Source organism: Narcine bancroftii, chromosome 4 (genome assembly GCF_036971445.1).
Source record: "Narcine bancroftii isolate sNarBan1 chromosome 4, sNarBan1.hap1, whole genome shotgun sequence".
In the NCBI taxonomy this organism is placed as follows: Eukaryota; Metazoa; Chordata; class Chondrichthyes; order Torpediniformes; family Narcinidae; genus Narcine; species Narcine bancroftii.
Window position 1 is genome coordinate 101,141,620 of NC_091472.1, and position 15,029 is coordinate 101,156,648.

The 15,029-nt window shown below is 40.2% G+C and overlaps 1 protein-coding gene across 4 annotated transcripts in view; it reads left to right on the plus strand.

Annotated features, from left to right (window-relative positions):
* snx14 (sorting nexin 14) overlaps positions 1–15,029 on the plus strand; it is a 227,463-nt gene that overhangs the window by 6,935 nt on the left and 205,499 nt on the right. For all 4 annotated transcript variants that reach the window (XM_069932232.1, XM_069932234.1, XM_069932233.1 and 1 more), the window contains exon 2: positions 12,320–12,440. In XM_069932232.1, coding sequence (XP_069788333.1) covers positions 12,320–12,440 — 121 coding nt within the window. The remainder of the gene's footprint in view (positions 1–12,319; positions 12,441–15,029) is intronic.

Here is a 15,029-nt window from a genome sequence, read left to right on the forward strand (position 1 = left end):
CTGGCCACCGTGACAGAGGTGCACCAAAGAAAAGGTACAAGGACTGCCTAAAGAAATCTCTTGGTGCCTGCCACATTGACCACCGCCAGTGGGCTGATATCGCCTCAAACCGTGCATCTTGGCGCCTCACAGTTTGGCGGGCAGCAACTTCCTTTGAAGAAGACCGCAGAGCCCACCTCACTGACAAAAGGCAAAGGAGGAAAAACCCAACACCCAACCCCAACCAACCAATTTTCCCCTGCAACTGCTGCAACCATGTCTGCCTGTCCCGCATCGGACTTGTCAGCCACAAACGAGCCTGCTGCTGACGTGGACTTTTACCCCCTCCATAAATCTTCGTCCGCGAAGCCAAGCCAAAGAAAGAATCTTGAGTTATATTGTATTTATCTTTCATTTGTTCAAAGGATAATAATCTATTTCCTGAAAAACAATTTTCTATTCTTTTGATCCCTTTTTTCTCCCATTCTCTAAAGGAAAGGTTATCTATTGTAAAAGGGAGTAACTTATTTTGCGTCAATATTAGTTTTGGTAATTGATAATTTGTTTTATTTCTTTCTACATGAACCTTCTTTTCCCCTATTTTATCTAATTCTAATCTAGTCCAATCTGGCTTTTCCCTTGTTTGATAAAAATCTGATAGGTATCTTAATTGTGCGGCTCTATAATAATTTTTAAAGTTTGCCAGTTGTAAGCCTCCTTGTTTATACCATTCTGTTAATTTATCTAGTGCTATCCTCGGTTTCCCCCCTCTCCATAAAAATTTCCTTATTATTAACTCTTTGAAGAATTTTTCTGACAGTTGTATTGGCAATGCCTGAAATAAGTATAATATCCTTGGAAAAATGTTCATTTTAATACAGTTTATCCTTCCTATTACTGTTAGTGGTAAATCTTTCCAATGCTCTAAATCGTCCTGTAATTTTTTCATTAGTGGATAATAATTGAGTTTATATAGTTGGCCGAGATTTTTGTTTATTTGTACACCTAGGTATCTTATTGCTTGCATTTGCCATCTAAATGGTGATTCCTTCTTAAATTTTGAGAAATCCGCATAATTCATAGGCATTGCTTCACTTTTATTTACGTTGATCTTGTAACCCGACACTTCTCCATATTCCTTCAATTTCTTATATAATTCTTTTATTGATAGTTCTGGTTCTGTTAAGTATATTATAACATCATCCGCAAATAAACTGATTTTATATTCCTTGTCTTTTATTTTTATCCCTTTTATATTATTTTCTGTTCTTATCAATTCTGCTAGTGGTTCTATAGCTAACGCGAACAATAAAGGTGATAGTGGGCATCCCTGCCGTGTTGACCTGCTTAAGTTAAATTGCTTTGATACATGTCCATTTACTGTCACTTTCGCTAATGGTCCCTTATATAATGCTTTAATCCAATTAATATACTTCTCCGGTAAACTGAATTTTTGCAATACTTTGAACAAATAATTCCATTCTACTCTGTCAAAGGCCTTCTCTGCGTCTAAAGCAACTGCTACTGTTGGTGCTTTATTCCCTTCTACTGCATGAATTAAGTTAATAAATTTACAAATATTGTCTGTTGTGCGTCTTTTTTTGATAAATCCAGTTTGGTCTAGATTTACCATTTTCGGTACATACTCTGCTAATCTGTTTGCTACTCAAAACGGTCAACCAGTTTACCTATCTCGGCTGCACCATTTCATCAGATGCAAGGATCGACAATGAGATAGACAACAGACTCGCCAAGGCAAATAGCGCCTTTGGAAGACTACACAAAAGAGTCTGGAAAAAAAACCAACTGAAAAACCTCACAAAGATAAGCGTATACAGAGCCGTTGTCATACCCACACTCCTGTTCGGCTCCGAATCATGGGTCCTCTACCGGCACCACCTACGGCTCCTAGAACGCTTCCACCAGCGTTGTCTCCGCTCCATCCTCAACATCCATTGGAGCGCTCACACCCCTAACGTCGAGGTACTCGAGATGGCAGAGGTCGACAGCATCGAGTCCACGCTGCTGAAGATCCAGCTGCGCTGGATGGGTCACGTCTCCAGAATGGAGGACCATCGCCTTCCCAAGATCGTATTATATGGCGAGCTCTCCACTGGCCACCGTGACAGAGGTGCACCAAAGAAAAGGTACAAGGACTGCCTAAAGAAATCTCTTGGTGCCTGCCACATTGACCACCGCCAGTGGGCTGATAACGCCTCAAACCGTGCATCTTGGCGCCTCACAGTTTGGCGGGCAGCAGCCTCCTTTGAAGAAGACCGCAGAGCCCACCTCACTGACAAAAGGCAAAGGAGGAAAAACCCAACACCCAACCCCAACCAACCAATTTTCCCTTGCAACTGCTGCAATCGTGTCTGCCTGTCCCGCATCGGACTGGTCAGCCACAAACGAGCCTGCAGCTGACGTGGACTTTTTTACCCCCTCCATAAATCTTCGTCCGCGAAGCCAAGCCAAAGAATCTTATAATCTGTGTTAAGTAAAGATATTGGTCTATATGACGCTGGTGTGAGTGGATCTTTCCCTTGCTTTAGTATTACTGTAATTATTGCTGTTGTACATGAATCTGGTAAGCTTTGCGTTTTATCAATCTGGTTGATTACTTCCAGGAGGGGCGGAATTAATAAGTCTTTAAATGTTTTATAGAATTCTATTGGGAATCCATCCTCTCCTGGTGTCTTATTATTTGGTAATTTTTTTATTATCTCTTGTATTTCTACTATTCCAAATGGCTCTGTTAATTTATTTTGTTCCTCTATTTGTAGTTTTGGTAGTTCAATTTTAGTTAGAAATTCATCTATTTTCCCTTCTTTCCCTTCGTTTTCAGTTCAGTATAATTGTTCATAGAATTCTCTAAAGTTTTCCTTAATTTCTTTTGGATTATATGTAATTTGTTTGTCTTTTTTCCTTGATGCCAATACCATTTTCTTAGCTTGTTCTGTCTTAAGCTGCCATGCTAGGATTTTGTGCGTTTTTTCACCTAGTTTTTTTTTTCCACACCATAAATCACAATAGCCATGATATACACTTTTTCTTTTTCACACATTTACAGTGACTTTTTCAACCCCCCCCCTCCCTCCTCCCAAGCCACCCCCCCACCCCCCCCCCTCTCATCCATTTTAGGTATACAATCTAGGTTGCATTAATTCAGTCAGACAATGTTGTCATTCAACAAAAATACACCAGAAATTCTAGTGAGTCCATTCTTTTCTTTTCTTCTCCTTCCATCAACTTAGGTAATGTTTGTTCCCGGTAGGTTTTCGCTATTGTATTTAATGTAAGGCTCCCATACTTGTTCGAATATTTCAATATTATTTCTTAAACTATATGTTATTTTTTCTAATGGAATACATTTATTCATTTCTATATACCATTGTTGTATTTTCAAATTATCTTCCAATTTCCAGGTTGACATAATACATTTTTTTGCTACAGCTAGGGCTATCTTAACAAATCTTTTTTGTGCATCTTCCAAGTCAATTCCAAATTCTTTATTTTTTATGTTACTTAGGAGAAAGATCTCTGGATTCTTTGGTATATTGTTTTCTGTTATTTTATTTAATATCTGATTGAGATCATCCCAAAATTTTTCTACTCTCTCACATGTCCAGATTGCATGAATTGTTGTTCCCCTTTCTTTTTTACATCGTAAACATCTATCAGATACTGTTCGGTCCCATTTATTTAACTTTTGCGGTGTAATGTATAGTCTGTGTAACCAATTATATTGTATCATACGCAGTCTCGTATTTATTGTATTTCTCATCGTTCCAGAACATAATTTCTCCCATGTTTCCTTTTTTATCTTTATATTTAAATCTTGTTCCCATTTTTGTTTAGTTTTACCATTTGCTTCCTCATTCTCCTTTTCTTGCAGTTAAATACATATTTGTTATAAATCTTTTGATTAACATTGCATCTGTAATCACATATTCAAGGTTACTTCCCTCTGGTAAACTCAAATTGCTTCCTAATTTATCTTTCAAGTAGGATCTCAGTTGGTAATATGCCAGCGCTGTATCTCCAGTTATATTGTACTTATCTCTCATTTGTTCAAAGGATAAGAATCTACTTCCTGAAAAACAATTTTCTATTCTTTTAATCCCTTTTTTTTCCCATTTTCTAAAGGAAAGGTTGTCTGTTGTAAAAGGGAGTAGCTTATTTTGCGTCAATATTAGTTTTGGTATTTGATAATTTGTTTTATTTCTTTCTACATGAATCTTCTTCCATATATTGAGGAGATGGTGTAATACTGGAGAAGTTCTATGTTGTACCAATTTTTCGTCCCATTTATATAATATGTGTTCAGGTATCTTTTCCCCTATTTTATCTAATTCTAGTCTCGTCCAGTCTGGTTTTTCCCTTGTTTGATAAAAATCTGATAGGTACCTTAATTGTGCGGCTCTATAATAATTTTTGAAGTTTGGCAATTGTAAGCCTCCTTGTTTATACCATTCTGTTAATTTATCTAGTGCTATCCTCGGTTTCCCCCCTCTCCATAAAAATCTCCTTATTATTTTCTTTAACTCTTTGAAGAATTTTTCTGTCAGTTGTATTGGCAATGCCTGAAATAAGTATAGTATCCTTGGAAAAATGTTCATTTTAATACAGTTTATCCTTCCTATCAGTGTTAGTGGTAGCTCTTTCCAATGCTCTAAATCGTCCTGTAATTTTTTCATTAGTGGATTGTAATTGAGTTTATATAATTGGCCTAGATTTTTGTTTATTTGCACACCTAGGTATCTTATTGCCTGCATTTGCCATCTGAATGGGGATTCCTCCTTAAATTTTGAGAAATCCGCATTATTCATAGGCATTGCTTCACTTTTATTTACGTTTATCTTGTATGCCGACACTTCTCCATATTCCTTCAATTTCTTATATAGTTCTTTTATTGATAGTTCTGGTTCTGTTAAGTACACTATCACATCATCCGCAAATAGACTGATTTTATATTCCCTGTCTTTTATTTTTATTCCTTTTATATTATTATCTATTCTTATCGATTCTGCTAGTGGTTCTATAGCTAGCGCAAACAATAATGGTGATAGTGGGCATCCCTGCCGCGTTGACCTGCTTAAGTTAAATTGCTTTGATACATGTCCATTTACTGTCACTTTCGCTAACGGTCCCTTATATAATGCTTTAATCCAATTAATATACTTCTCCGGTAAACTGAATTTTTGCAATACTTTGAACAAGTAATTCCATTCTACTCTGTCGAAGGCCTTCTCTGCGTCTAAAGCAACTGCTACTGCCGGTGCTTTATTTCCTTCTACTGCATGAATTAAGTTAATAAATTTACAAATATTGTCTGTTGTGCGTCTTTTTTTGATAAATCCAGTTTGGTCTAAATTTACCATTTTCGGTACCTGTTCAGCTAATCTGTTTGCTAATAGTTTAGCTATTATCTTATAATCTGTGTTTAGCAGAGATATTGGTCTATATGACGCTGGTGAGAGTGGATCTTTCCCTTGTTTTAGTATCACTGTAATTATTGCTGTTTTACATGAATCTGGTCTTTCATGGCTTGGTTCAGCATCATGCTGAAGAAGATTGAAAAGAGGGTTGGTGCGAGAACACAGCCTTGCTTCACGACATTGTTAATGGAGAAGGGTTCAGAGAGCTCATTGCTGTATCTGACCCGACCTTGTTGGTTTTCGTGCAGTTGGATAATCATGTTGAGGAACTTTGGGGGACATCCGATGCGCTCTAGTATTTGCCAAAGCCCTTTCCTGCTCACGGTGTCGAAGGCTTTGGTGAGGTCAACAAAGGTGATGTAGAGTCCTTTGTTTTGTTCTCTGCATTTTTTACTAAATAGAATTTTTTACTAAATAGATTCTACTAAATAGAATAATACCTAGTGTCACCGAGAATATTCTCCCAGAATCACAGTGCGGCTTTCGCGCAAACAGAGGAACTACTGACATGGTCTTTGCCCTCAGACAGCTCCAAGAAAAATGCAGAGAACAAAACAAAGGACTCTACATCACCTTTGTTGACCTCACCAAAGCCTTCGACACCGTGAGCAGGAAAGGGCTTTGGCAAATACTAGAGCGCCTCGGATGCCCCCCAAAGTTCCTCAACATGGTTATCCAACTGCACGAAAACCAACAAGGCCGGGTCAGATACAGCAATGAGCACCCTGAACCCTTCTCCATTAACAATGGCGTGAAGCAAGGCTGTGTTCTCGCACCAACCCTCTTTTCAATCTTCTTCAGCATGATGCTGAACCAAGCCATGAAAGACCCCAACAATGAAGACGCTGTTTACATCCGGTACCGCACGGATGGCAGTCTCTTCAATCTGAGGCGCCTGCAAGCTCACACCAAGACACAAGAGAAACTTGTCCGTGAACTACTCTTTGCAGATGATGCCGCTTTAGTTGCCCATTCAGAGCCAGCTCTTCAGCGTTTGACGTCCTGCTTTGCGGAAACTGCCAAAATGTTTGGCCTGGAAGTCAGCCTGAAGAAAACTGAGGTCCTCCATCAGCCAGCTCCCCACCATGACTACCAGCCCCCCCACATCTCCATCGGGCACACAAAACTCAAAACGGTCAACCAGTTTACCTATCTCGGCTGCACCATTTCATCAGATGCAAGGATCGACAATGAGATAGACAACAGACTCGCCAAGGCAAATAGCGCCTTTGGAAGACTACACAAAAGAGTCTGGAAAAACAACCAACTGAAAAACCTCACAAAGATAAGCGTATACAGAGCCGTTGTCATACCCACACTCCTGTTCGGCTCCGAATCATGGGTCCTCTACCGGCACCACCTACGGCTCCTAGAACGCTTCCACCAGCGTTGTCTCCGCTCCATCCTCAACATCCATTGGAGCGCTCACACCCCTAACGTCGAGGTACTCGAGATGGCAGAGGTCGACAGCATCGAGTCCACGCTGCTGAAGATCCAGCTGCGCTGGATGGGTCACGTCTCCAGAATGGAGGACCATCGCCTTCCCAAGATCGTATTATATGGCGAGCTCTCCACTGGCCACCGTGACAGAGGTGCACCAAAGAAAAGGTACAAGGACTGCCTAAAGAAATCTCTTGGTGCCTGCCACATTGACCACCGCCAGTGGGCTGATAACGCCTCAAACCGTGCATCTTGGCGCTTCACAGTTTGGCGGGCAGCAGCCTCCTTTGAAGAAGACCGCAGAGCCCACCTCACTGACAAAAGGCAAAGGAGGAAAAACCCAACACCCAACCCCAACCAACCAATTTTCCCTTGCAACCGCTGCAATCGTGTCTGCCTGTCCCGCATCGGACTGGTCAGCCACAAACGAGCCTGCAGCTGACGTGGACTTTTTACCCCCTCCATAAATCTTCGTCCGCGAAGCCAAGCCAAAGAAAAAAAGAAGACATGTCTTCATCTCTCTGTTTTGTAGTTGTTCTGCAAATTTCCTTGCTTCCTCTGGATCCGAGAATATTTTTTTTCCATAAGATCGTTTTCGATATATTGAACTCCTTCCTCTTCTTCAAGAGTTCAAAACTTATGTGTCTTTTTAGTTCGCAGTCTTTTGTACTCTCGTTACACATCTTCATCTCTCTGTCTATTTTGTAATTGTTCTGCAAATTTTCTTGCTTCCTCTGGATCCGAGAATAGTCTGTTTTGCTGTCCTGGAATAAATATTTTCAATACCGCTGGATGCTTTAGTATAAATTTATACCCTTTCTTCCATAAAATCGCCTTTGCTGTATTGAACTCCTTTCTCTTCTTCAGGAGTTCAAAACTTATATCTGCATATATGAAGATTTTTTGCCCTTTGTACTCCAGTGGCTTGTTGCCCTCTCTTACTTTTTCCATTGTTTTCTCCAGTACCTTTTCTCTTGTAGTATATCTTAGGAATTTTACTAAAATAGATCTTGGCTTTTGTTGTGGTTGTGGTTTAAAGGCCAATGCTCTATGTGCCCTTTCTATTTCCATTTCTTGCTGTAGTTCTCGACATCCTAGGATCCTAGAGATCCAATCTTTTATAAACTCTCTCATATTCTTGCCTTCTTCATCTTCCTTAAGGCCCACTATCTTTATGTTATTTCTTCTGTTATAATTTTCCATTATATCTATTTTCTGAGCTAACAGTTCTTGTGTCTCTTTAACTTTTTTATTAGATTCCTCTAATTTCTTTTTTAAGTCTTCTATCTCCATTTCTACTGCTGCTTCTCGTTCTTCTACCTTGTCCATTTTTTTTTACATTTCTGATAAGGTCATATCTATTTTATTCATTTTCTCTTCTGTATTGTTTATTCTTCTTCTTAAATCATTAAATTCTTGCGCTTGTCATTCTTTAAATGACTCCATGTATTCTTTAATAAGAGAAAGTATATCCTTTATCTTGCCTTTCCCTTCTTCTATTTCACTGTACTCTTCCTCTTCCTCTTCTTCCTCTGGGTTGGCCATCTGTTGTTTCTTTGTTGTCGTTTTCTTCTCTTCTTTCTTGTTTTCGTTGTCTTCTATATTCTCCTTTTGCTGCAGGTGTTCTGCAGCTGTCATTGCCGGCTGTGGAGATTGACTCCCCAGCTGGTCACCCCTCCCGTCGTTGTGTTTTTTTGCATGCGCATCGCACATGCACGGTTGCGCACTTTTACTCGGCTCAGCGAGCCATTTTTGTAGTCCACTTTCTACCGACCTGAGGGAGCGGGTTTCTCTCTCCACCGCGGGCCTCTTCGAACAGGTAAGGCCTTCTCCTTCTTCTTCCGTTGTCTTCTCTTCCTCTCTTCTTATCGTTGGTTTTGATTTTTCTTTTTTCGTCGCCATCTTCTTTCCACCTTTATACTCACTTTACTTTAATTTTTATTTTTGTGCCTTTGTGTTTTCCTTTGTTTTTTCCGACTTTTCTGGAGAGGGCTGGAGTTCACTGTCCGGGCACTACTCCATCACGTGACTCCTCGCAAGATTTTCCCATCTTATGGTGAATGTACTTAGCTTTTGCTCTGCCCTTGTAAAATGGAAGAGGTGCAATTAAAGTGTTGCATTTCCTGCATTTTCATGTGGAAGTACTTTAGGGCAATACGTTTGCCGTGGTTAGCTCATTGCCTTCACAGTGCCAGCGATCAGGACCAGGATTCAAATCCCGCGCTGTCTGTAAGGAATTTGTATGTTCTCCCCATAGATTTTCCCTGGGGGGTTCCGGTTACCTCCAAACGTTCGAAACATGCAGGGGGTGTAGGTTCGTTGGGTGTAAATTGGGAGGCACAGACTCTCCGGCTGAAATGGCCTGTTACTGTGCTGTTCGGCTAACTTTAAAAAAATACTTCAGGCAGAAATTAGATGGTGGAGATAGAGGAGCAAAGCAGAAGTAGACTTGAAGACAGCCTTATAGAAAGATGGAGCTGGTGTACTTCTGTTTCTTACGGACTAATGGTCCACTTTTAACCATCTGTTGATAATATGAGTGAATTGTACACTAGTACAATGTACACATCCACCAAAAATTCTTATTTGCTGCAGCAAAACAGGTACGTAGGATATGCCAACTGCATAATATACATTAAAAAAGTTTGAGAGATCCATGGTTTTCAAGGGATATTGGAAACTAAGTTCAAAAAAGAGGGAGATGTACAATAAATATAAGATATAAAGAATAAAGGAGATGTTTGTAGAATAAATTGAATGTAAAATGAATCTTAAAAAAGAAATGAGAAAAGCTAAAAGGTACGAGGTGGTTATAGCAAGCAGGGTGAAAATAAATCCAAAGTGTTTCTACAAATATGTTAATAGTAAAAGGAGAGTGAGGGATAAAATTGGTCCCTTAGAGAATCAGTACTGTGACAGCGAATATTTATCCTATTTGTCCTTTACATTAATTATCACTTTCTATTCTGGGGCAATTTAACCATATAACAATTACAGCATGAAACCAGGCCATTTTGGCCCTTCTGGACAACACCGAACTAAGTACTCTCCTCTAATCCCACCTACCTGCACCATAACCCTCCATTCTCCTCCCATCCATATACCTATCCAATTTTTCCTTAAATGACAAAATGGTCCCTGCCACTACTACTTCTCCTAGAAAGTCATTCCACACAGCCACCACTCTCTGAGTAAAGAAGTTCCCCCTCATGTTACTTCTAAACTTTTGCCCCTTAACTCATGACCTCTTGTTTCAATCACTCCTACTCTCAATAGAAAAAGCCTATCCACATCAACTCTATGTATCCCCCTCATAATCTTATATATCTCCATCAAATCCCCTCTCAACCTTCTACACTCCAAAGAATAAAGACCTAATTTATTCAATCTCTTTTTGTAATCTAGATGCTGAAACCCAGGTAACATTTTTGCCAATCTTCTTTGCACTCTCTCTACCTTATTGATACCCTTCCTATAATTCGGTAACCAGAATTGCACAGAGCACTCCAAATCTGGCCTCACCAATGCCTTGAACAGTCTCAACATCACTTCCCAACTCCTGTATTCTATGCATTGATTTATAAAGGCCAGCATACTAAAACCCTTCTTCACCACCCTACCCACATGAGATTCTACCTTCAGGGAACGATGCACCCATACTCCTAGATCTTTCTGCTCCACTGCATTCTTCAATGCCCTCCCATTTACTATGCATTTCCTGTTTTGATTATTCCTACCAAAATGAAGAACCTTACACTTATCAGCATTAAACTCTGTGTGCCATCTTTCAGCCCACTCTGCTAAGCAGTCCAAATCCATCTTCAATCTTTGAAAACCTTCCTCATTATCCACAATTCCACCTATTTTGGTATCATCCACATATTTACTAATCTAATTTACTACCCCATCATCCAGATCATTAATGTGTATGACAAACAACAATGGACCCAATACAGATCCCTGAGGCACACCGCTTGTTACTGGCCTCCAACCTGACAAACAGTCATCCAATACGACTCTCTGGCATCTTCCAGCCACTGTTGAATCCATTTGACTATCTCAAAATTAATACCTAATGACTGAACCTTCCTAACTAACCTTCCATGCGGAACCTTATGGAAGGCCTTACTGAAGTCCAGATAGACAACACCCACTGCTCTACCCTCATCAACATTCTTAGTCACCTCTTTAAAAAATTCAACAAGATTGATCAAATATGATCTTCCATGCACAAATCCGTGTTGAGTGTTCCTAATCAGACCCTGTCTCTCCAGATACTTATATATGCTATCTCTAAGAATGCTTTCCATTAATTTACCTACCACAGATGTCAAACTTACAGGCCGATAATTGCTCAGCTTGCTCCTCGAATCCTTTTCGAATAATGGAATCACATGTGCAATACGCTAATCCTCCGGCACTATTCTCATCTCTAATGACATTTGAAAAATCACTGTCAGAGCTTCTGCTATTTCCTCCCTAACTTCTCTCAAGGTCATGGAGACTTATCCACCTTAATATGCTTCACAAGCTCCAGTACTTCCCCTTCCTTAATCACTATAGTCTCCATAATTACCCTCTAATTCCTTTACCCTGAACAATTCAATATCCTTCTCCTTAGTGAATACCAAAGAAAATAATTTGTTCAATATCTCCCCCATCTCTTTTGGCTCCACACACAGTTGTGAGGGGGATAGATAGAGTTGATGTGGATAGGCTTTTTCCATTGAGAGTAGGAGTGATTGCAACAAGAGGTCATGAGTTAAGAGTTAAGGGGCAAAAGTTTAGAAGTAACATGAGGGGGAACTTCTTCACTCAGAGAGTGGTGTCTGTGTGGGATGACCTTCTGGGAGAAGTAGTGGTGGCAGGGTCCATTTTGTCATTTAAGGAAAAATTGGATAGGTATATGGATGGGAGGAGAATGGAGGGTTATGGTGCAGGTAGGTGGTACTAGAGGAGAGTATTTAGTTTGGAGTGGACCAGAAGGGCCAAAATGGCTTGTTTTCATGCTGCAATTGTTATATGGTTAAATTGCCCCAGAATAGAAAGTGATAATTAATGTAACGGAAAAATAAGATAAATATTCGCTGTCACAGTAACTGCAAGCAAAAAATGGTGTTTCAATAGTACAGACAAGTATTTTTTGTGGTTCTGGATTGCTTTGGAATTAGGGTAGTTAGCTGGACTTGAGGCTTCTTTAGTTTCATCTTGAAGGTAGCAATATGAAGAAGTTCTGACCAGGGGAATTAAAAATTTGGCTGTGTTTTTTGAGGCAGCATCAAAATTGCGTGTCTTGAATGGATGGGAGGTTGGATCCTGACTATGTTTGCTGCTTTCTGAACACTCAAATAATCAGATCAGGCCTTGATGCAACCAGCTCCATTTGGAGATAAATTTAAGATATTAACTCTGCTGTTTGAATGCAAACCAGTGATTCCCATGACAGCTTTGTGTTCTTCCAATAGATACCTGAATATTCTGATGATCTTCTGGTCATTCCTTGCTGGAGTTGTCACTTTCTATTGTTCACTTGGACCAGCATCACTTCTGCCCAACATTCTCTTCACTATTGAGCGAAAACCAAAGGTAAATATACATTTTTATTATTTGATATACTTCTCATTTTTGTGATCTAAGTATTCTTGAAACATTAAAATACCTTACTCCTGTCATTCACATTTTCCAATGTTTTGTGAGTGATTGAGAGTAAACTGAGCGGTAAATTAGCCATGTTGAATTTTACAAAGTTTTTGTGAAAATGACATTTTGGTAATTTTCCACATTATTGGATATATGCCTTTGTCTGCAGTCGTTTTTCATATCACATGAAGTGAATTATTCTGACTTGGAAATGGCTTCTGTGAGGGTGGGGAGGCTCAGGAAGTAGCTGATGGCAGCATCCAAAGTGTAAATGCTTGCCGATGAGGCTGAAGTATTCACAGTCACTTTCATCCAGAAGTGCTGAGTGAATCTTCCATCTCGGCTCCCTTCTGAGATTCTCACCATTACAGAAGTCGGTGTTCAGCCAGCATAATTCACTTAATGTGATATTAAGTAGCTGAGAGCATAGAATGTAGCAAAAGGTGCAAGCCCAGTTGGAATCCCAGCTATAATACTGAATGCCAGTTTTCCATTTGACAAGCTGTGTCTCTCACCAAGCTGTTTCAGATGAAGTTTCTGTTTCAGATACAGTGACATCTAGCAGTGTGGGAAATGCCCAGGTAAATCAGGACAAAGCCAATCTGGCTGATTACTGTGTTCTCATTGAGCTCTTGGTTATCAGCCAAGTACATTAACTGGTCATACTTGCATGCAGCAAGATCTAGGCAATATTCAGACATGGTCTGACAAATGGAAAGTTACTGTTGGTGCTACAGAAGTGCCAGGTGATGTTCATCTCCAACAAGGGAGAGTTTAACCATCTATTTTTGATATTTAGTGGGATTGCTACCACTGCATTCCCTCAGTATTGATAGTTTAAGAATCTGCAGTGGCCAGAGATTCCACTGAAACCAGCAACTAAAATCCTGGAAGTCAATCCTGGTGCATCCAAGAAATATGGAAATGATATGAAGATATTCCAATTAGTGAAGAGGCCATGCTAGACCTTGCATTGGGAATGAACCTGGCCAGGAAACTGGTGTTTCAGTGGGAGAGTTTTTTTGAACCAGTGATTACAACTTCATAAATTCTAAGGCAGTTATGGATATAGATACAACAGTATTAAACAGGAGTTGGGAAGACTAGATTGGATGCTGCTTTTGTTGGGTAAGACCACATCTGATGTGGGAGTTGTTTAAAGACCATCTGGTCAGATTCAGTGCTGGCATGTTTCTGTGAGGAAGAAAGACAAGGATGACAAGGTTTGGTAACCTTGGATGTCGAGAGAATTGGAATCATACAGCATGGAAACACCCTTTGGCCCAACTTGCCCACATCATCCACAATGTCGCAACCATACTCACCCCACTTTTCTGTGTTTGGGCATATCCCTCTCTGAACCCATCCTATCCATATATCCAACCAATTTTTTTCATCTAACATTGCAATAGTACCTGCCTCAACCACCTTTTCTGACAGCCCATTCCAAATTACCCCTTGTGTTCCTGTTAAATCTCTTCCTCCTCACCTTAAATCTATTCCCTCTGTTACTGATTCCCCTACTCTTGGTAACAGACTCTGCGTTCACCTGATCTATTCCTCTCATAATTTTGTACACAACGATGAGATCACACCTGTCCTTCTGCCCTCCAAGGAATAATGCACTGCTGAACCTGCTGAACGTCTCTTGTAGCTCAAGTCTTTGAGTCCTGTCAACATCCTCATAAATCTTCTCTATGCACTCTCCAGCTTGAAAAGATCTTTTCTGTAGCACTTTCAAGATTCGACGTACCTGTACTCTTTGATCCTTCTTCTCTCCAACATTCTCCAGATTCCTATCATTCACTGTTTCGGTCCTACCCACATTATACCTCACATTAAATTCCAGAGAGATGTTTTCAGTTTAGTCAAAGAGGAAAAAAATATATGTACACTTTAGGAAGCTGAACTTGTATGGGGTCCTGAAGGAACATAAAAGAAGTAGAAAATAATTTAAATGGAATCAGGAGAGATGAAAGAGGCCATGATTGGTCCTTGATGAGAAGGTTAAGGAAAAACAACTGGGTAGTGAGAAAGGAGGTAGGAGCCCTCGAGGACAAAGGAGGGAAATGACACCTGGAGTTGAGGAGCTGGGTGTTCTACTAAAGGAGGATTTCACATCACTATTCACCAAGGAAAAGGACATGAAAGATAGTGAGATCAGTGTGGAGTACAGTATGCTAATATTCGAGGTGATGCTAACTCTATTGAGGAGCATTAAGGGGGGGGATAAGTCCACAGGACCTAATGGAATGTATCCCAGGTTATTGAGAAAGCCAATACAGGACATTGCTGAGGCCCCAGGTAAAGTTCCAATCTTGTTGTAATCAATACACAAACCTGCTGGAGAGATCATGGGTAGATACAGATGGAAGGGTAGAAGAGAAAGAAGTGATGAGGGAGAGAGCAGCTCTCTGAATGTTAAGGGAAGGGGGTGGGGAGCTGCAGAAAAGGAGACAGAGCAGGAAAAGAGAGAGACAGGGGAAGGATTAATAGAAATTGGAAGAGTGCCCAGATGAAATACAAGGAGTTGTC